At 34.8% G+C, this 23,174-nt stretch overlaps 2 protein-coding genes across 2 annotated transcripts; both read right to left on the minus strand.

The window, feature by feature from the left end:
• Nucleotides 1-961: 961 nt before the first annotated feature.
• On the minus strand, nt 962-20,208 carry bms1 (BMS1 ribosome biogenesis factor). The gene is made up of 23 exons (XM_051124758.1): nt 20,050-20,208; nt 19,371-19,550; nt 18,962-19,152; nt 18,712-18,791; nt 17,761-17,949; nt 17,546-17,688; nt 17,338-17,459; nt 15,382-15,575; nt 15,010-15,149; nt 14,260-14,864; nt 12,944-13,045; nt 12,553-12,707; nt 12,352-12,433; nt 12,163-12,242; nt 11,855-12,064; nt 9,600-9,788; nt 9,250-9,430; nt 7,385-7,443; nt 7,126-7,248; nt 6,829-6,976; nt 3,993-4,168; nt 3,737-3,898; nt 962-1,562 (listed from the first exon to the last, which is right to left on the minus strand). Exons 2-23 carry the CDS (start codon nt 19,538-19,540, stop codon nt 1,335-1,337), a joined length of 3,729 nt encoding a protein of 1,242 aa, XP_050980715.1. The 5' UTR covers nt 19,541-19,550; nt 20,050-20,208; the 3' UTR covers nt 962-1,334.
• A 1,496-nt stretch (nt 20,209-21,704) lies between these two features.
• On the minus strand, nt 21,705-23,071 carry mxtx2 (mix-type homeobox gene 2). The gene is made up of 3 exons (XM_051125079.1): nt 23,053-23,071; nt 22,765-22,937; nt 21,705-22,658 (listed from the first exon to the last, which is right to left on the minus strand). The coding sequence occupies exons 1-3, from the start codon at nt 23,069-23,071 to the stop codon at nt 21,954-21,956; spliced, it is 897 nt and encodes a 298-aa protein (XP_050981036.1). The 3' UTR covers nt 21,705-21,953.
• Nucleotides 23,072-23,174: the final 103 nt, after the last annotated feature.

Genomic DNA, 23,174 nt, shown 5'->3' on the forward strand with positions numbered 1-23,174 from the left:
TCCTTCCGGACCATCAGTGAGCGTTTGAAACTTCTGTAATAGTTGCATACGAGTCCCTCAGTTGTCGTCAGTGTGAAAAGATGGATCACCCAATCAGCCTGCAATTTTCATGCAAGACAATACCCTGTCACACTGCAAAACAGGTAAAGCATGAAAAAAAAAATTCAAGTATTTATAGATTGTTCTCTAATTTCAATCTCTGCTGTTTTTCCACTGTTTTTCCCAGTGTCTTCTGTGCAGCTGTTCACATAGACTGTCATTATTTCAATTCATTCTTCCATGACAGTCCATTATTACGATATAATCTATTTTAGACAACCCCGTCCTAAAGTCGATATGTCAAAGGTTTGGCTAGTTTGCCTGACTACCCGCCATCTGATTTAAGCATAAGACATCTGAAGAACAAAACAGTGTTGTTAATTGCTACTGTTTAGAGACTGGTGCATGACAGACATGTATTAGTCCTCAGGGACTATTGGTTGTGCAGGACGATCTCTGTGATGTTCACTTTCTCTAACGACACCAAAACAACACACATTCTTAATCACCACCATCAATAAATCGCTATCTCACATATGGAGAGACACTCCCCGCACTATTGAACATCTGTCCATACAATCCCTGATGCTGACACACTGCGGTTCAGTTGCTATTCATAGGTTTTTCATCAAGCTGCCATTTTGCTTTGTGAGAAAAACAACAACATATATTCTGGAAAGCAGGCTCCGGATTATGTCTGACTCAATAGCTCACAACAACACAAAAATTCACTCCAACTCAGTAATAACAACTAAAAAAACAGGGCTGTCATTTAAAATAACAGGGCACAGGACAAAATTTAAGAGCCAATATGTTGGCTACAACAGAGAACGCTAGTGGGCGACTTGCCGCCCCAGCTCAAGAATTAATTACAAGCTAATGCCACTAAATGTTTTGTCTGACAACAAACGTCATTTCCTTCCCATGTTTCTGGTCACACATTGATTTTTTATTAAAAACAAGCATAATAGAACAAGTATATGAAGTTTGGTGTGCTTTTAGTAAGAAATAGCTGTTTATATTCTTGATGCATCATTTTTTTAAATATAGAAAATCCTTTCACAAGTTAACCAGGCAGTTTTATTGTTCTAGTTTCTAGGGAGATGGTATCTTTTAAAGACTTCAGCAAAACCCATCGCGTCTGCTGCAGTGTCATCATCTCGACTCTTGAGCCTGCTTAGAAACGCGTGGGAATCGAATTATGGCGCATTTCAAACAGTCTAACTAAGAGCGTAACGGACCCTGATCCGATGGGCCTGGAGTCACAGTCTAACCGAATCAGGTGTGAGGTAGACTCAATTGTCCTTGGATGCTCCCTTCAGGCTGGATTTAAGTCTGTTCTTCTCTTTCTGTCCCTCTGCACGGTAGGTCTTCTTTTTCTCTAGTTTCAGCCTCTTCTGCTTTTCTGCATCCTGCTTCTCTTTCAGCTTCAGGAACTCTTTGTGCTTGGCACGCTGTTCTGCTTTCGCCTTCTTGGTCTTGTATGCGTAGACCGAGCTTAGAGCATTAAGCAACGCTGCCACCTGGTGGAAAAGGTTGAGAGGTCATATTTATAAGACATGAGCCCTGGGGGTTGTAACCTGAAAACATAGTTGCCTCCAAAAGTACCTTGAACACTTAAAAATAAATCACTTTTAACAATATATGAACTTCACTGAATTAGGAAACAACATATTACATCAAATTTTTCCATGTCTCTCAACCAGTTGACCTTTTTTAAACCTCAATTTCAGACCTTTTTTTTAGATCTTTTTTGTGTTATTACAGCAGGCTTTAACCACAAAATAATTAAGTATTTTTTTAAGGCTTGTTCAACGATAAATTGCATACAAAATAAAATTTTGAGTTTGCCTAATATGTGTGTGGTCTGTGTGCAATTATGTATATAAAATACATAAGAGAAATATGTTATGTACAAAACATTTCTATTTATATATAATAGTTATAATATTATATACATATATATACACACACACACACACACACACATAATTACACATAGTACAAACACATATATTAGGCAAACTCAGACTTTTATTTTGTATGTGATTAATCAATTTATCGTTTGACAGCTCTAATTTCTTTTATAACTCAGTAAAACACACACATATTTATAGCTATATATAAAAACTATTGTATTTTTAATGTTTTTCAGGAATTCTCTTACGCTCATCAAGGCTGCATTTACTTAAAAAAAAAAAAAAAAAAAAAAAAACAGTAATAATGTGAAACATTATTACCGTTTAAAATAATTTTTAATATATATATATATATATATAAGAGAATATATATATATATTCTCTTAATATATTTAATATAATTTATTCCTCTGATGCAAAGCTGAATTTTCATTAGCCATTACTCCAGTCTTCAGTGTCACATGATCCTTCAGAAATCATTTAAAATATTCTGATTTATTACTTTTATTATCAATGTTGTAAATAGTTATTGGAACCTGTGATTGTTTTTTTTTTTTCTTTTGGGTTCTTTGATCAATAAAAAGTTAAAAAGAACAGCATTTATTCAAAATAGAATCTTTTCTAACAATATAAGTCTTTGCTATCACTCTTTATCAATTTAACACATCCTTAGTGAAAAAAAGTATTAATTTATAAAAAAAAATAAAAAAAAAGAACAAAAAGAAAGAAAGAATAAAAATTTACTGACCACAAACTTTTAAATAATAGTTAATATTGTTAAAATATTTTTATTTTAAATAAATGCTGTTCTTTTTAACATTTTATTTATTAAAGAATCTTGAAAAAAGCATCACAGGTTCCAAATATTATTTAGCACAACTGTATCCAACATTAACAATAAATCAGCATATTAAAATGATTTCTGAAGAATCATGTGACACTGAATTCTGGAGTAATGATGCTGAAAATTCAGCTTTGCATCATAGAAATAAATTACATTTTAAATATATTCACATAGAAAACAGTTATTTTTCACAAATAATACTTCACAATATTAATTTTTTCTGGATTCTTTAACAAATAAATGCAGCCTTGATGAGCATATTAAAACTTTTTTTTTAAAGTGTTCTTGATGTCATAACATTGTATGAAATACTTTTGTTTTATCTTTGGGTGAACTACTTCTTTGCTGGTTAACAGACGTGGATGCTCAAAAAAAAAAGAAAAAAAAAAAAGAAATAGAGAGTGAAAATGGTCAAAGATTTGCAGAGTTACGGGCTCTTAACCTTGCGGTCCTTCGAGCGACTTGTCCATGTAATTACTGTTTTGTAACTGAATAAAACCTTTTAGTTATAAGAATTAATACACTAACCTCTAAAGGAATGATTTAAAAAAAAAGTCCTACTGATTAAATGACGATTATGATTAAAAACTCTTTATTACTTTCTCACGTCAATGCCTAGCACATCTTGGAACAAGGAGTAGGAGAAGAAATTGATTAAAAATGTAACCCCCTGTGTCATCTTTCAGGCTGGAGGATTTTAAAGGGGATTGGTAAAGAAATTGGCCAGCAAGCCGTCTTGGTATTTGCCAGGGACATGGATTAAAGAAATATGATATTTCCCAGCCAACACTCCGGAGGCTTCCTTGGTGGATTAACTTTAGACTAATAGTGGATATTAAAATCGTCTTTGTGTAATGACAGTAAAAAAAGCTCAGCGGAGTTACAAAGGCATGACATATGTAAAACAGAGATGGACAAGTCCGACAGCACTCACCTTTTTCTCATGTGGCTCTCGTATGACAGCTGGTCTCTCCAGGTCCCGTGGGGTTCTGCCTTTGCCCTGCATCTGTTTGGGTTTGCTCTTGAAGGGGAGGGCCTTTTGCAGCTCTTTGGGAATTTGGAGAGAGTTGAAGTGTCGAACTTTCCTTTCAATGGGCTGTAGGGATTCAAAGACACAGTGGATGATGAAGAGGACAACAGTGAATATTAATAACTAACTGGTGACTGAACTTTTTTGTAAGAGGGCTTGCCTTGTACAGTGAGTCCTTGTTGGGTTTGTTGCGAATACCCAGGTCGTGTTTAAGCTGTCCGAGGGTCCTCATTCCTGACCATTTGTCCTTCTGTCCAACCGGCATCAGTAGAGACGTCACCGGATTATACAGCTGAGGAACCGAGACCGGATACCAGGAGCGCAGGAACACAATATCTACACACATTCATATAAAGTTTAAGGCTGCAATATTTGGTCAAAATTATTGTTACAAAATACTTGGTTTGTGATTTGAAGTGAAAATGTGCTAAAGATTTAACATTAGTTAAAAGAACCAAAAACTGTATACAGTCACTGAACCACTGGATTTTCTAAACCTCAAACTGGATTCCACTTTTTCCTCATTTCTGTTTTCTTTTGTTGTTTTTTTTTCGTTTTTTTGTCACAGGCAAGTTTTTATATTATATACACTAGAGCTACAAGGATTCCTGAATTCTATTCGAATATTCGGTTTAAAAAAAAAATCCTTGATTGCATTTGCCCGTGTTGAGTAAACGGCAAAATGCCAGAAGTGGTGCATTCCACATATTAAACCCATATAAAATCACAATAAAGCATAATGTCATTTAGAATTCACAAACGTTACGATATAGTTAAACATATGTGATGCAGAGTTTAATATATGCGCTTTAATTATTTACATGCATGTAGGTTACGTATCTCAGCTCGGAAGAAAATGCTGCTACACAAACTGTTATCATTTACAACACCATCTCTGCTTGCTGTCGTGAGTTTGGGTTTATTATAACGTTCATCTGGGAATGCAATGTACACCGTTTCATCAGATTTGTAAGGTAAATCATTTATAAACCTATGCAAACACAGGATAATACATCATTATCTTTCTCAATATGCTAACTGTTCATCGTGATTTCAAAATGAAAGCTCAAACCCTCACTCTGAGTTTACACATTTTGATGTCCACATATTCAATAAATTATTGTCTGTAGCTTTTCTATCATAAAAAAATGGCCAAATATTAAAGAGTAAGTGGACATTTGAATTAAATGCTGCTTAGTCAATATTAAACAAGGATTAGATCATGCAGTAAAATGTAAAAACAATCGTCAGGCCGTTGATGCCGTCTGCAGACATTTGATATAATGCCTAATGTACATTCACTCTATAGTTTATAACACATTATGTATTTTAACAGTTTTGTTCAATAAAACCATATGATTACTTGCTTTTAATACTTTATTTGAACTAATTATTATTGCCTCATTGCTATTATATGTATTTCAAGTCATTTTAAAGGCTATTGTTCACTTAGGTCTATTTTTATTACTACAAAAAATTAATGATAATTATCCAGTTACTCGATTAATCGTCAGAATAAGCGGCAGATTACTCAATTACCAAAATAATTGTTAGTGACAGCCCTAATATGCAGTGCTTGTTCAAAAGCTTGTGTTGGTAAGATTTTATTTTATTTTTTTAAGAAATTAACACATCAAGGATGCTTTAATTTGATCAAAAGTGACATTAAATACTTATGTAATGTGACAAAAGATTTTCAAATAAATGCTGTTCTTTTTAACTTTTTGTTTAATCAAATAATCCTGAAAAATACGTATTAAGCGTAATACGTATTAAGCAACACAACTGTTTAACTGGAGTCATGGATGCTGCAAATTCAGGTTTGCCAAAAAGGAATAAATTGAATTTTTAACTATTTTAAAATTAAAAACTGTTCTATTAAAATGTAATAATATTTCACAATATTATTGTAATATTACAAATGTAGTACTTTTTGATTACATAAATTGGGGCTGTCAGTAACGATTATTTTGGTAATCGAATAAGCGGTCGATTATTCTGATGATTAATCCAGTAATTGGATAATTATAAAACTTTCTTTGATGTAATAAAATAGCCTTTAAAATTACTTAAAATACATATATAATAGCAATGAAGCAATAATAATTCTTTCAAATAAAGTATCAAAAGTCAAAGGTCTGCAGAGGGTGCCAACGGCCTAACGAGTGTTTTTACACTTTACAGCGTGATCTAATCCTTGTTTAATATTGACTAAACATTTAATTCAAACGTCTACTTAATATTTGGTCATTTCTTTGACAGACATGCTAATTTCTTAAATCTGTGGACATCAAAACGTGTAAACTGAGGGTTTGAGCTTTTATTTTGAAACCCGCGATGAACAGTAGAGATGATGTATTCTAATGATGGTTTATAAATCTGATGAAGTCAGTAGCAGTACTAGTAATAAACATAAAATTATATACCCTATATGAAGAAAATAATTTCTGTTTACCTGTATTGTGCTCCTGTGGTAAAATTTGTAATAATATTTGAAATTATGCAAAACGTGCTTGAATTAAGCTATGCGTAGCACAATACAGAAAGCAGAGTAATGCATCTTCATATTGAAACGCATAGTGCAAGCTAATATTTTGATTAAATTGCAGCGTTTTGCGGTTTAACAACCGCATAAGGCCACAACATGACTCTGGATTATTCCGATTAATTTCACGGTCTTAATATAAACAACCATCATCTAACAAAAGATGCAGTAGACCTAATAAGCCTCGAATACGCAAACGGCCTCACTGCAAGATTTTCCACATGCCCGTCTCTCCAGAGAGGAGCATAATAATCAGTAATAATACCACTCCATTTTAACAAGGTGGTTGTTTATGTACAACGGAGATTCTTGGGAGTCATTACATTTGCAGACTTTTCTGATAAATAAAGCACATTGAACTCCCTAAGCACTGCTCATTATATAAAAACCCAAATAAATAAATACTGCAGCAACAAAAATATTTATAAATAGAAAAACAAGTCTGACTCACCACTCATCAGTAGTCTATCCTCAAACGTGGCTCTGAAGGCGCCCGGCGGGGTGCGCAAGGCTTTCTTTATCTGCCCTTTAATGCCACTGACTGTGCGGACGGACGCACCCTCAAACTTCGCAACCTCCAAGACGGTGTTAAACATTCCCTTAGAGTCGGAGTGAAAAAAAGAGAAAGTTATAACCAAAGATGAGAATCCAATTATTCAGAGAGAGCATGAGGTGTACATTTCTATAGCTCCCTGGTGTGCTGTGCTGCTACGTGAGGAGAAACTCCTGACTCTGCAGGACTCCCTACCTGGACAAAGCAGGTGTTCTTAAAGATTTTATGAGGGTATCCAATCAGTTTGAGCTTCTTCACAATTGTAACTGATTTGTCCAGGTCCAGAACCACTCCTGTGGCAGCGATGCGGAAATTGGCCTGAGGGGAAATAAGATAGGATGAGTCCAAGAAAAAAGGGAAGCCTTTCATCTGACTGTGGTTGTCGGACTGAGAACTCGGACCGAAGCTGTGACCCAGGCTGCTCCTGTGCTCTCATCATATGCTGGTGTCGTACCTTAATATCTCCGACCGTCTGCACAGCCAGGAAGCCTGTACCCTGGGGTGTTATAGGCCCTGTACAAGTGCAGAAAAAGAAAGAGAATGGAGTGTGCATGAGATGACAAGAAAGAGAAGGGAGAAACAGTAGAGCTTATAAATGGAGCGTCAGCGAGCTGGTGCCAAATTGCTCAAGTAAATGCACATTGCTCATTTCTGTTTTGATGCTGCTAAATGATTCACATGTTATTTTAGATGCGTGGCCTACATAAAGAATACAACATGTCCTAGACAAAAAAAAAAAAAAAAAAAAAACTACTATTATGAAAACACCAACACTGAAAATCATATATGCTGATAATTATCCTCATGGCCAATAATTCATAAATGGATGCTATTAAAATTCTAAACAATTTTAATTAAATTGAAAGTAAATGTATGGAATTGGTATCGACCCAAACATAAAAACTATTAATATTGCAGATGCGCCAATATTAAAATGCTCACAACTACGCTCATACATAAGCCAATAATCCATAACTGGACAATAGTATAACTGTATACAATTTATATACAATTATTATCATAATTGTATATAAATTGCATTTGTATAATTATATATATATATATATATATATATATATTTATATTTACAAATATGCCAATATTAATATGCCAATGAATCCATAATTATTTTCGTGGCTAATAATCCATATATTATATATATACAATTTACAATTTATAATTAAACTGAAATAAACATTTATGGCATGGAGATACCCAAGGCAAAAAATAAATGAATGTAAATTCTTTCTTTCCTTCTTTATTTTCTATTCTTTTTTCTTTCTCTCGTTCGTTCTTTCTTTCTTTCTATTCTTTTATTTTTCCTTCCTTCCTTTTTTCTTTCTTTTTCTTTCTTTCTTTCTTTCTCTTTCTAATCTTTTATTTTATTTTTCCTTCCTTTTTCTTTCTTTCTTTCTTTCTTTCTCTTTCTCTCTCTCTTTCTTTCTTTCTGTTCTTTTCTTTCTTTCCCTTTCTATTCTTTTCTTTTTTTCCTTCCTTTTTCTTTCTATTCTTTTCTTTTTCCTTCCTTTTTCTTTCTTTCTCTTTCTTTCTCTCTTTCTGTTCTTTTCTTTTTTCTTCTTTCTTTCTCTATTCCTTTATTTTATTTTTCCTTCCTTTTTCTTTCTTTCTCTCTCTCTCTCTTTCTTTGTTCTTTTCTTTCTTTTTCTGTTCTTTTATTTTTCCTTCCTTTTTCTTTCTTTTTTTTCTTTCTTTCTTTCTGTTCTTTTATTTTTCCTTCCTTTTTCTTTCTTTCTTTTCTTTTTTCTTTCTATTCTTTTCTTCTTTCTATTCTTTTCTTTCTCTCTTTCTTTTAAATGTACCAATATTAAAATGCCCATAAATAATTTTCATGGCCAATAATCCATATGTTGACAATAGTAAATGTCTATACAATTTATAATTAAAAAAAAATATATATATATAAAATATATTATGGACCACTTTTAAAATTCCAGTAATCCAATAATTGCATTAATGGACAATGATCCATAAAAGGGCAATATTAAAATTCGATACTACGTATAATTAAACAGGTCACAAATACATTTAAAGATTTTAATTTAAAAAATTGTTTTAAATGATGCATGTGAATTTCAGTCACCACAACATATTGTACAGTATGAAAACGGATACTCATTTTTTTTTTTTAGATTTGCTAAAGATAACATTATACAGTGTTATTATATTTAAATGAATGTTTTAAATATTAACTTTAAGTGAGCATTAGATTACTGCAAGTCTAATTTAAATGTAAAAATATGGAAAATGAGCATGCTGAGTTAAATACTAAAGGAGAGGTGTGTACGGCTTGTCTCTCACCCCAGATGGTGGCACCGCAGTGCATGTGTTCAGGTGTGTATTTGAGCAGGCGGTGACGTCCGTTGTGGTCCTCGATGTAGTAGAGGGGGATGGTCTGAAAGCGCCTCCAGCCCAAAGACAGGATGAGAGGATCACGGGTTTTCAAGATACGATTGTGCCACCGGTGTTTCTTCAGACGCATCTGTGTGGAGGAGATAAAGAAAGGACCTAAATGTTTTTACCCAGCCCAGCCTTGTAATGACCTTTAAGCTTGGCGTTAAAGCAGGTGCCCTTCAAGTTTATTTACAAGGTTATCAACTACACTAAAAAAATCTGCTACAAATAAGTCAAATAAATCCCTTTACACTTACCTGCAAGTAGCCTACATTGCCCTCACTGGGGCCCAATCCACCAAGAATGATGGGATAATGGGGGTCAAAGTTGGTGACGAACTCACAAGGTAAAGCAGGGATCTCCACACGGATATACATGCCTGGCCTGAAACCCTCATACTGAACACGAACTACATCATCCACATCTTCGAATTCTTGCCTGTTTAGCTACAGAGAAACAAGAAGAGAGCCAGTATAAATAAAATGCTATTTTAAAAGGAGAATTCACCTAAAAATGAAACTTCTGCTATTATTTATTCACCCTCATGTCGTTCCAAACCTGTATGGCTCAGGGCTCTACAATGCGACCACTTCAGTCACATTTGCGACTGCAAACTACTGTGTGTGAATATAAAAAAAAAAAATATTTAGGAGCACCAGTGCGACTGACCCAATCAGCATATTTGTGTTTGCGCTGAGGGGAGCTTCAAAGGTTTCTACTTGTTTTTGGATTGTTGAGTAATGAATCACAGACATATCTCACAAATTCTTCCGTAAGGTGTAGACAGGGTGTAAATAAGAGATTCACTGTGCAGTGTAGAGAACTGTGTTGATTATAATGGAACTTTGTGAGATCATTAAGGGAGTTTGTAAATGTGTTATTGATTTAATATAACAGTTCAATAAACAAGAAAGTAATATTAAGTGACTTACATTGTCTGTCTAACTAAGCTGTGCATCAGGGTTGCCAGGTTGTTTTTTATTTTATTTTTTTTTTTTTTTACAACAAAACCCACCCAATTGCTACTCAAAATTAGACCAGTGGCATTTTGACGGGGGGTAAATTGCATTCAGGGAGATAAAAATACATTTTTGGCTGGGTTCTCCTGTTAAAATTACAATTCCAGGGGCTAAATATTACATTATTGGGATTGCTTCAACCCGCGGATATGAAAAACAACCCGCGGCAACAGTGTTACAATGGCCCAATTCTGTGGCGCATCTCCATTCAAACACAGCGTTGTTTCGTTTATGAATGAACTTGTCAATTAATCAATTACCCATTCATAAAGATAGCCACTTGCTTCATTCCTGAATGAATCAGCCATTCAAATGAATCAAATAAACGAATGATTCGACTTGCTGCCACCTACTGGCAGTTTTAGTTTCATTTTAAAGTATCCTTTTAGTCATTTAAGTCATTTAGGCCTAATATTTCTATATTCAAAATTTTACATTTACATTTAGACATTTAGCAGATGCTTTTATCCAAAGTGACTTACATAAGAGGACAATGGAAGCGATCAAAATCAACAAAAGGGCAATAACATGTAAGTGATATTACAAGTCTCAGTTAGCCTAACAGTACACGTAGTAAGGTTTTTTTTTTTAATTAATAATATTATATAATAAATAAAAAGAAAGCAGATAGGATATAAAAGAAAAAGCAAGCTAGTGTTAGAGGCTTTTTTTGTTGCTTTTTGTTAATTGTATAATAAATATAAAAAATAGAATATAAAAAAAAACAGAGAAGCTAGTTTTTTTTACTCTGTTTTTTTAAGAAAACAAACAGTAAGTAAATGAATAGAGTATAAGTCTAAAAGGGATTTTTTTATAAATTAGAAATGTAATATTTCTTAATTTAATTATTTCATATTTAAATTTATTAGAAATTAGAAAATTTTATATTTAAAACATAAATGTATTAATTTAATTGCACTCAAGCCACTGAGCCTCATTAAACATCTAAAAATACATCTACAAGCCACTTTAGTGTTCTTCTGTGCAAATTAATTTTGTTAATACTGATTTCATTTAACTGAAATTTGAAAAAGCTTATAAAAATAATGACATAGCATTCTTTTAATAAAGTTAGAAAAAAGCTATTACAAAGGTAAGAACAAAATTCCCCTGAAAATCTCTTTAAGGAGTGCTCATAGTGGAAAGGCTAATCATTTATTAGATTTTTAAATTACTGATTAGAAGGTGCTTATGAAATGAAGGTTGAACCACTGATGTCACATGGACTATTTTTTTTGCCGTCACTGCTACCTTTCTGGCCCTTAAATGTGTCAGTTGCGTTGCTGTCTATGCAGAGACCTCTCAGATTTAATCTTAATTTGTGTTCTGAAGATGAATGAAGGTTTTATGGGTTTGGAACGACATAAGGTTGAGTAATTAATGACAATTTTAATTTTTGCATGAACTATCCCTTTATATCTAATTAGATATATAAATATAAATAAATGAATTTAAAATTGAAATGCTTCAGACTGATCGCTTTGACCTCTGACCTCAGCCTGTTTCTGCATCTCCTCCTTTAGGTCATCAAAGTATGTGGCTTCTCCGTCATCATATTGTGCATCGAACCTCTCCTTCAGCCGCCTCTTCTTCTCTAATCGCTTGTTCTTTTGAACTTCGTCATCGTCAAGTTTCACTTCAGGAGCCTCCTCTTCCTCATCATCATCGTCATCATCATCATTTATTTCATCATCATTCCCTCCCTGTGTTTAAATAACAAAAAGTGATAAATAAAAAAGCAGCACAAAATTTAGTCTGATTCAAATCAGATGATAATGCTTTAAAAACGATTTTTTTATACCTCAGCTTGGTCTTTATTCCCAGGCTTTGCTTTGTGAACTTCTCCTGTTTCCAAATCTTCAAAATCCCCATAGAGTTCATCTAGTAAGACAAAAGTAATATGGCTGTCACTGTACCACAATTTCAGTGGTCAATATCCAGCCAGAGAAATTTCATGTCTTGATACCAAGCCTGCATTTAGTTTTCTTACCATCTTCCTTAAGCAGAGTTGCAGCATCTTTATCCTCCTCCCATTTGCCAGTCACAAAACAGTCCCTGATCGAGGCTAGCATCTGAAAATACACAGTTCTTAAGAAAATGCAAAGGACGCAGACAACAAATGGCGTATTTACATACATTATGCAAATAAATGTACATGTATATGCAAGTGTGTTTTTATACTGCATCTCACCTCCTCCTGATCCCAGTCATGACTGCTGTCTGGCTGAAAGCGAGAGCAGTCCATGGCATCTGCTCGTACTTTTTTACTCTTCTCCGGTCGACTGACTTTAAACAATCCGCCCAACTCTTCTTCATCGTTAGAATCCTCCTCTTCCACCTCCGCCACTGGAAAACATACATAAAGCAGATTCATTATGGCCCAGAGATTTATGTGCTTTATGTAAATTAATGCTGTGCCTTATTTTATTTTTTCCAATGAATGAATTTTATATGTCAGTCCTTATATAGCATCATCATTCCATCTCTGTGTAAATAATAAGTAAGTATTAAATAAAATGACAAGAGGGTGAGTAAATGTCAAGATTTTAATTTCATAGTAAACTAGAAGTTGTGAGACTCACCTGTACCATACACTAGCTTTCGGAGGTTTGGTGCTGCGAGCTGCTGTCTTAAATATGCCTCTGATGCTTTCTGGGCTAAATCTTCCTTCCACCGTAGTGCTCCTACAACATAAACATCCACAAAACACAAAACATATTCAGTAGAGGCTTTCAAAGCAGTAAAATTCAATATTAATAATAATAAAACAGCACAAAGGAGAGCCTGGGGAAAATTAGTATGAATATACACAGCTTAGGGGATCCTTTAAGGAAAGGAAACACAAAGAATACTTTACTTTATAATTGCCCAAACTGAATTAAATTAACTTAAACATTATTTTCATAATAAAACCTGACCATGTTGGGAGCATTTGGGAGAATATAACTGTTTACAAGTTTCTGAGCAATTTACATTTTTAATATTACATAATAGTTTTTTTAATTGATAATTAGGGGATCGCACAATCCAGTCATAAATTTACTATGTAACACGGAATTTGCCAAATTTTGAATGAATAAATCAAAATTAGGTCAGAACACATAAATAAAAACATGATATGGACTTGTGTCTGTAAATATTAAACCACAAAAATACACTGAAATACAAATCCTACATGTTCTGGTCAATCCGTCAAAATAAAAGTTCCACTTAACTTGAAAAGTGTGTCAGAAATATATTACTTAATGTAATAGTAGTACTACTACTAACAATAAAATAATTATTAAAACAGTATTTTATAATGAATATTTACCAGAGAATTAATTTAACAGAAGAACATAAATACACAACTAAGTATTTCTGAAAATAAATAAATAGATAAATATTTTTTAAATAGCATATTAATTAAAGATTGATTATTCAACTTCAATGAAACCATTAAAATAGAATCCAGAAAATTAAATGGAAAACACAGAATTTGGTAAAAACAAAACTAAATTTGAGGGGGGGAGGGGACATTTCATAAAAATTTATTTTTTGTTGAACTTTTAATAAATTGTTAAATTGTTTTAATTAATTAATTATTTCAATTAATTAGACATGCTTTTTAATTAAAAAAAAAAATTGACCATTGAAACAGAGTCTAGAAAAAACAGAATCAAAGAAAAATTAAAACGGAAAAAATGGAATTTGAAAAAAAAAAAAAAAATTTGATTCCAAAAGAATTTGGAAAAAAATTAAACAGATTTCATAGGGCCCAAGATAACTTGATATTATTTATTGATACCTTTTAATTAATCAAAAAATATAAATAAAATAAGACACTAAATTATGTCTGTTTTGAACTTGTCTGGACCTGAGCTAAACATTCAGAAATTCTGAATCAAAGACAAAGTACCTATAGTTTCATAACCCATTTCTGCATCCTCTGTCATCTTTTCTTCCTCCGGATGCTTGGAGGACGTCTTTATTTTTACAATCCCATCTCCATCTTCATCCATATCAGAATCTTCTTCTTCATCCTCATCATCTTCCTCTGAGCAAAGACCAGAGTCTGGTCCAGAGTTTCTTTTTGCAGGCTCCCCTTTTTCCACTTCCTCATTTTCTTCATCACCCTCCTCCTCCTCCTCTTCGTCTTCACTTTCATTTTCATCAGTTTCCTCTCCATCACTGTTTTCCAGCTCATCATCACTATCAGCAAACGCAGGCATCTCCACTGGTTCTTCAAACTTCTGCTTTTTCACAGGAGGAGTTGCTGTCTTAACTGCTTTCTTATCTAGTGTTGTTACCCCTACTCCATCCTCTTCTTCTTCATCCTCTTCTTCCTCCTCCTCCTCTTCATCATCATTCTCCTCCTCTTCATCATCATTCTCTTCCTCGCCATCATCATCATCATCATCATCATCTTCTTCTTCTTCATCATCTTCATCAGCAAAAACAGCTCTCCTCCTCTCTCTCTGTGCTTTCTCATCCCATTCACGACTTTCCATAGGGTTTTGTTTCCTAATGATTAATTCAGAGAACAAATTCATGCATAAGAAATAAACCCAAAAGTGTTCATTATCAATCTTTGCTGTCATTTATGGGTGCTCAGGTTCTGGGGCCATCCATTACAACAACATAATCAGAGTAATTTAGCAAAACGTACTCATTTTCCTGCACCTCCTCTGGTGCCAGTGCAGCAGTTCCTGTGAACAGCGAGACTTTGCTGGCAGCCATTTTTGCATCCAATGTGGCTTGTGTGCCAATAAGTGACTGAACGAGTTCAGTGGTGGGCCGCACCTCCTCCTGGGACAGACATTTCTCACACCATTAAAACACTTAATATCCATCAGATCACAAATCGTCTTTAAACCTCAAGGTCATATTCACTGATGGAACAAAATTGAGTGTAAAAAGTGTTATTACTTGGTGTAATAAGCTGTGACTGCCCTGTAAACTGCAGACATTATTGCATCTGGTATTAAATCTACTGTAGGTAATGCTGTCATGTGGGGACGTGCTGAGACTGAAATCTGACCTGCTGCTGGTTGGCATGTCCACTGGGCATATCGATGTAGACGGCATCCTTATCATAAACCAATCCCCCTACGCCAGCCATGGGGGCGTACAGTAACCGTTCCTTAACGTTCAACGCTCTTTTCTTAATCACCTCCGGTAGAGGGCAGGGGTCCGAGAGGAAGCTAACATCCCCCACAAAGAAATCACCCACACCTGTAGAGGGAGTTATATCAGAATTATCAGTAGTTATAAGCCATATACAGTGGGGGTCAGAAGTTTCCATCCCCCTTTCAGAATCATTAATGTTAATTATTTTACCAAAATAAGAGGGATCATACAAAATGCATGTTATTGTTTATGTGGTACAGACTTGAATAATATATTTCACATAAAAGACGCTTACATATAGACCACAAGAGAAAATAGTTGAATTTATAAAAATGACCCCATTCAAAAGTTTACATATACTTGATTCTTAATACTGTGTTGTTACCTGAATGATCCACAGCGTTTTTTTGTTTAGTGATAGTTGTTCATGAGTCCCTTGTTTGTCCTTGTTTGTACAGTTAAACTGTATTTGAACCCTTTCCAACAATGGCTGTATGATTTTGAGATTCATCTTTTCACAACTGAGGGACTCATATGCAACTACTACAGAAGGTTCAAATGCTCACTGATGCTCCAGAAGGAAACATGATGCAATTGAGAGCTTGGGGGGTGAAAACTTTTTGAATTTGAAGATCAGGGTAAATTTAACCTATTTTGTCCTCTGGGACAACATTTAAGTATCTTCTGTAGCCTCTGAAGAGCAGTACTAAATGAAAAAATATGATATTTAAGCAAAATAAGAAAAATGTACACATTTTTCAAAAGTTTTCAACCCCTGGCTCTTAATGCATTGTTTTTCTTTCTGGAGCATCAGTGAGTGTTTGAACCTTCTGTAATAGTTGCATATGAGTCCCTCAGTTGTCCTCAGTGTGAAAAGATGGATCTCAAAATCATACAGTTATTGTTGGAAAGGGTTCAAATATACTAAAATGCTGGAAAACCAAAGAATTTGTGGGACCTGAAAGATTTTTCTGAGGAACAGCAGGCAGTTTAACTGTTCATGACAAACCATTGACTCATAAACGACTATCGCTAAACAAAAAAAACACAGCTGTGGATCACTCAGGTAACAACACAGAGTCAATGGGATGTAAACTTTTGAATCATTTTTATAAATGTAACTATTATTTTCTCTTGTGGACTATATGTAAACATTTTTTATGTGAGATATCTTATTCAGGTCAGTACTAAAACAATAACATGCAATTTGTATGATTCCTCTTATTTTGGTAAAAAAAAATTACATTTTCTATGATTCTGTAAAGGGAATGTAAACGACCTCAACTATGTCATGCATAGAGCAACAAAATAAATACACTAATGTACAAAAGTCTCATATGCTCACTATAGCTGCATTTAGTTGATCAAAATTATAGTAAAACAGTAATATTGGGAAATATTATTACAATTTAAAACGGATTCTATTTTAATGTATATTCAAAAATAATTTATTTCTGTGACGGAATAGTTGATTTTTCAGAATCATTTACTCCAGTCTTCAGCGTCACATGATTCTTCAGAAATTTAATATGCCGATTTTTATTGCTCAAGTAACGTATCTCATTACCATCAATGTTAGAAACAGTTGTGCTGCTTAATATTTTTGTGAGTTTGTTGTCAGGATTCTTCAAGGAATAGAATGTTCAAAATAACAGTATTTGAAAAAGAAATCTTTTGTAACAACAAACAACACAGATTACAATAAATTCAGGTTCTCTTGGCGCATAATTTTTTTTCGTGCTTATGACAGTGTGTTTTCTGCAGCAAATTATTAGCGGATAAGAGAATTAAAATAGTCCAAAATTAGTTTTGAAAAACTGAAAATATTGTGTTTTGTGTTGTGTTGTTGCACAACATAAAATCTCACCAGGAATGTGGACCTGGCATTTATTCTTCAAGAATGTCCCACGTAGGTAGCCGTACAGAGAGACGGTTCTGTCACATTTGGGATTTAACCGAATAGCCTCAGGATCAGTAAGATCCTCCATACTGTCCGGGAAAAAATGTTTAAATAAGCACCAGACAACATACATTTAGAAAGATCATAAATAAACAAAACACTTAAGACCACTCACCGGTCAGCCACCACGTATGGGTGAGAAGTCCGCCAAACGAGAGGTCTAAACTTCATGACTGAGATGAACCTCCCAAGATTCTTTACTTCCTGTATCTGGTACTCTCCATACACCATTCCAGACAGGTAAAAGAGCTTTGCACCCTGCAAGACATTCATGTTCAGACACTAGACAGTCCTCTGTTATGTCAGTTATATATTAGGTTGTAGACGTACCGGGAAAACTTCAGTCCAGAAACGGTGTTTAAGGCGTTTCTTTGTTTTTCTGAGCGCCTTGCCGTTCTTAAAAGTGTCCAGATGTGTGAGGACCCCCATGACCCGAGGGAAGCCATGAACTTGGCAAATGTTCAGGAACTCAAAGGTCTCCATTTCAAAGCCAAAACTTGCATCTATCAGCATCAGAACCTGATAAAGACAAAATATCAATATTACCTTCCTGAAAAACATAATATTAACACATATAAGTAAAAACACTGTCTAATAAAACTTTTTATTTCACTTTGTAGTTACTAATTATCCAGATTAGCACTGCCTCTACATGTACAGTAGCATTTAAAGGTTTGGGTTCAGTAAGCTTTTTTTGTTTGGTTGGTTTTTTAATAAATGACTACATTTTTTCAGCAAGGACTGATTAATGTGATCAATAGTGACAGTACTTTTTTAAATAATATTACTAAGGATTTCTACTTCTAATAAATGCCATTGAGCTTTCTAATCACCAAGAGAATCATAAAAAATGTATCATGGTTCCCACAAAAATATTAAGCAGTACAACTGCATTAACACTGATAATAGTAAATGTTACTAGAGAACCAAATTAGCATATTTGAATGATTTCTGAAGGATCATGTGACAATGAAAACTGGAGTATTGGCTGCTGAAAATTCAGCTTTGCCATTACAGGAATACATTTTATTGTATATACTTTATTTTTTTTCAGTTTTTACACTATCAAATAAATCCAGTGTTGGTTAGCATTAGAGATTTCTTGCATAAACATTTAAAAAATCTTTACCAATCCCAAATTTATGATTGCTAGTGTAGGTAAAGGTACCAAACATTCATCTCTATGTTTTTCATATTAGGCTATAATTGATACGACTGATACAAATTGCTGCATGTGTTTAATCCTGTTCATTTTTGCAGATGAGGCAGACCTGTACTCACCAAATCAGCAACCTTTGCCAAGTCAATCATGCTGTTGATGTCATTATTGCACTCAATAAAGGTCAGGCGGCGTTTCTTTCCTACAAACATAAAAAAGAAAAAAGTCTGTATAAAATTGATTCTGTATAAAAAAAAAAATAAAAAAAAATACATCAGCTTTAATCTCACCATACATGTGACACCTAGGTAATAACAGGCATTAATGGGAACTATTACTCATAAGTCTTGTATTATGCATTACAAAACTAACCAGAAACTATAGTCACAGGTCCACAGATGTCAGAAAGCTTCTGTCGCGTATAGCTTTTGACCAGGCAACGAATAAGGGTGCTTTTGCCCACTTTTGGAGGTCCCATCACCACTACAACAACAGGTGGGGGCTCCAGAGGGGTCCGGTCTACCACGGGAATGTGATGTTTCTTTGTTTTAATATCCTGAGTCCTAAAAAAACAATGTTAAAAGACAAAAAAATGCAATGAAACAACGTCGCAACAGTCCAATGCAAAAGTGCAAAATGAATGTGCATGACAGCAGAGCTACATACAGGACCAGACCACAGGAATAACATAAAAACTATTTTGCTCATGAATAAGATAAATGAATACAAGTGAAAACAGTGAAGGACGGTTAATGTTAAATTAATCTGTCTGAGCACTGACCTATGGAAGGATTTTGCCATGCGCACAGCTGACTGAACGCTAAACGCTTTTGGGTTCCTCTTGCGCTCATCCTGCTCCGGTTCAGTGTCCTGCTCCTTCTTTCTCTTCTTTTTCTGTGCTTTGGGTCCACTGTGCTTCTGCTGGTGCCGCTTATGTTCTTTCTTCTCCATCTTTGCTTTTCTGGGTCCAGAGAAAAAGATAGATTATCAACAATGATGTTTAACTTCATAGCATGATGTAGGTGTCTCCTATTCAGGTAACGTTATCTGCTTAACTTAGGTAGGAATCCAGGCATAAGTGACAGCTACTGTTTTTACACTGCATATTTTTTTGCATCAAAGTATGAGAAGTCATGATGACAAACAATACCAGCTGAACATGCAGGATCGCAATGATATTACGTTTTTAGCATTCCAATAACACAATCGTGCTAAACTAACTAAATAAACCACACGTTGTATCATGTGTATCTACAGTCAAATTCACTAATAACCTTTAAACCTCCATAAATTATAAAGAAACGTACATAAACGATGTACAAAATACGAGTTTAAGTTAAAGGTTATATAATATAATTTAATATCAGCCGTTTTGCGACTGAATTATTAAAGAATAAATGTCGGTAAATCACCATAAATGCAGTCTCTGTGCATTTTAGGCGTGAAAAATAGAGGCTTACCTTTTGTTGTTACTGTTTATTTAAATCCAATACACATATGATCTCAGAATTCAAGATGTTAATTCATGTTATCATTTCACAGGCGTACAACGTGACTCTATCCACTGTTTACACGTGTGGTGCACTTCCGGTTAGAGGTGGAAGTGGCTACGTGCGACTAAGTCTGTCGTGTCAAACAGGACCCAATGAACGATCCGTGTCACACGTTCCGCATACACGGTCCGTTTTCAACCCAGGATTATGTTAACTAGATAATGATTTTATCATTCTAGTAAAAACGAATGATAGAGCAAGTTGTTTAACAACAGAAAACCCAATCATAAACACGTTAAATATGTATGCGTTCTTTGAGGTAAAATGGAAATGTTGAATAATGGCGGGAAACGCCTTACATGGAGTCAAGAGTTTTTAATCATTTAATCTTTGAGTTAATGTTTCGAATAAAGAAAGAACTGGTGTAATTTTGTAATCTACAGAGAGAAAAAGTGAATACATCTGACTTAAAATAATTATTTTGGGTGAACAAAACAGTCAGTGATTTGAATCAAAATCCCCACCCTGGTGAAAAAAAACAGTATATGCTGGTAGCTATGTTTTGATGCTGGGATGCTGGTTAGGTATGTTTTGATGCTAGTTTAAGCTGGTCCTTAGCTGTTTATACTGGTTTATGGTGGTCATGTTGCTTGTCAAGGACCAGCAAAGGACCAGCTTAAACCAGCACCAAAACATACCTAACCAGCATCCCAGCATCAAAACATACCTACCAGCATATGCTGTTTTTTTCACCAGGGACTATAGATGGTTTGCACTTACGTCACGATTTAATGTCACAAAACAGTATCATGGATTGCAGGGTTAATGTACTAATATATATGTTGTTCTGCTAATTTTTGTTGTCTAAACCACAGAAAAAATGTGTGGAAACTGCTAAATTATATAGAGAAGGACAAACTAAAGTTAATGGGTGGTAAAGATACATACGAGCAGTATTAATTAAGATATTAGTCTAATATTTCACTTCCCTGAACGTAAATGATTAGAACAAACATGAATGTCAAAATTCTTGCCCTGGAAATCCTGGTTCAGTTTGGCCAACCACAAACACATTTTGTTCCTCAGTTTTTTTGCACTCTTCTCCTTGATTTGTTATAACTTTTGGACATCTATAGTACTCCAATTTTTTTCCCAATTCGACCAATTAGAACAGCACAAAACATGACAATAAATTACCATTTTCAGTCAACAAAATATGTGAGTGTTGTTAGATTCTGTGGCATTGTTTACATTTAAAGCCGCCAATATAGCCGATTGATGATGCATTGTGAAAACACTCTGTAAACTGTTAAGGGCATAGTAATCGTCCTGTATGTTGTCAATGTAATAAGTCATGTTAGACCTTTCTAGTCATGGGAATCAACTCTCATTTTTGGGTTGCCACACAAATCAATTCTGACTTTATGTAATAAAAACAACAAATACATGAATAAAATTAAATGTGTAAGCAATTCAGAAGACACGGATTCATAAATTTTAACATTTTATTTCAAATAAATATGCATTATTTTACAAAGTGACAGTATAGGTTGTGTGAGCATAATTAAATGTAGAAATAAATATCCCAACTGCACTGTAATACCTTAAAAGAGCATAAAGAATAAATAAGTTCTAAATTACTTTCTCGTGCAACCATAGGCTACTGTTTTGAATCTACTCCTTGGTAGAAAATATAAATAAATAAAGTCCATTAAATAAAAAAGTCCAATGTGGATATCTGATATTGCTCTGTAACCGGCACTTTCACAATACCATGCTTCCTATATAACACAGTCCAAACGAAAGAATCCTCAAGTTAAACCCCATGTTAAAGCAGTATTTGTCTCCTTAGGTTATGGATGTTTGCAAGATTACTGTAGATCCATCTGGCCATTGAAGTTCCACCAGGCTGGCTCCATTTCTCCAAGGACATCCTCTAAATACTGAGAGGACAGATCTGGAAGTGGGGCCACAGGCTGTTCCTCAGCGAGCTTGTCCCATGGGCTGCCACAGTCGGTGTATGGCACAGATGGAGAGCAGTTTTCAAGTCCCATGTCCCAAAATGCAGAATCAGAAGAGGCAGGAGAGGTGGGAAGTGACTCCAGGCCACTAACACACCCAACTCTGGCGCTTCCATGGGGGTAAGGAGGTGGTGGGTAGAGGAAAAAATGGCTCTCATCCTTGTAGGAATTCCCAAAACTCTGCGCTGGTACATTCCATGTAGACTCAGGAGAGGATTGTATGCTTCCTCCAGAGCTCCAGCTGTCTGCCACAGCTTGCAGATCAGAGGGAAGAGAAGGGGAACAAGAGCTGGTTCCCATCAGTCTGTTTTGCCGTGGCTTAATGGCAGGTGTGCTGTAGTCAGTTGGAGGAAAGGTAAAGTGCTGTGGAGATGTTTGAACCATCTGAATGTTGAAGGACGCCTCTTGAATGCCTCTCTGTTGGCCAGCGGCACCAACGCTAGCCATGTGAGGAGGTAGAAAAGGACTCGGCAGAGGAGAGGTACTATCCAGCTGTGGTGAGGTCCGAGTGGCTCTGTTCTTTAGGGTCCTTGCCCTCTTGTTCTGGAACCATACCTGGAAAAACAGAACATTTATATTAGCATGTTGATGTTTTGATATTTTTATGCTTTTTGAAATGTATGAAAACGTTTTTTTTTTTTCTATATTGATGTTGACATACCTGAATACGTGACTCTGGAAGGCCTGTGGCTTGAGATAGACTTTCCCTGACACTAATACCAGGGTAGGGATCCACGTTGAAAGCCATTTTTAGAAGCTCCAAATGCTCTTTGGTGAAGCAGGTTCTCTTCCTGCGGCCTGCAATCTTACTGGCCTGTGAGTTTCCATCTTGAGCTGTAAGAGTAAAAAATATGTCATTATTAACAAACAATATAAATAAATATTCAAAAAAAAGTTCTTAAATAATATATTTATATAAATGCATTTTAAAAATAATAATAATTCTTACCAATGCTGTCAGTCCACATGTCTTTCAAAGATTTTTGATTATTCTTTGTAGAATGCAATGCTATGAGGACTGAGCAGGTCAAGCTGGATGCTTTGTTACTGTTCCTTGTGCTACTGACCAAC

The sequence above is a fragment of the Labeo rohita genome, chromosome 12, assembly GCF_022985175.1.
Source record: "Labeo rohita strain BAU-BD-2019 chromosome 12, IGBB_LRoh.1.0, whole genome shotgun sequence".
In the NCBI taxonomy this organism is placed as follows: domain Eukaryota; kingdom Metazoa; phylum Chordata; class Actinopteri; order Cypriniformes; family Cyprinidae; genus Labeo; species Labeo rohita.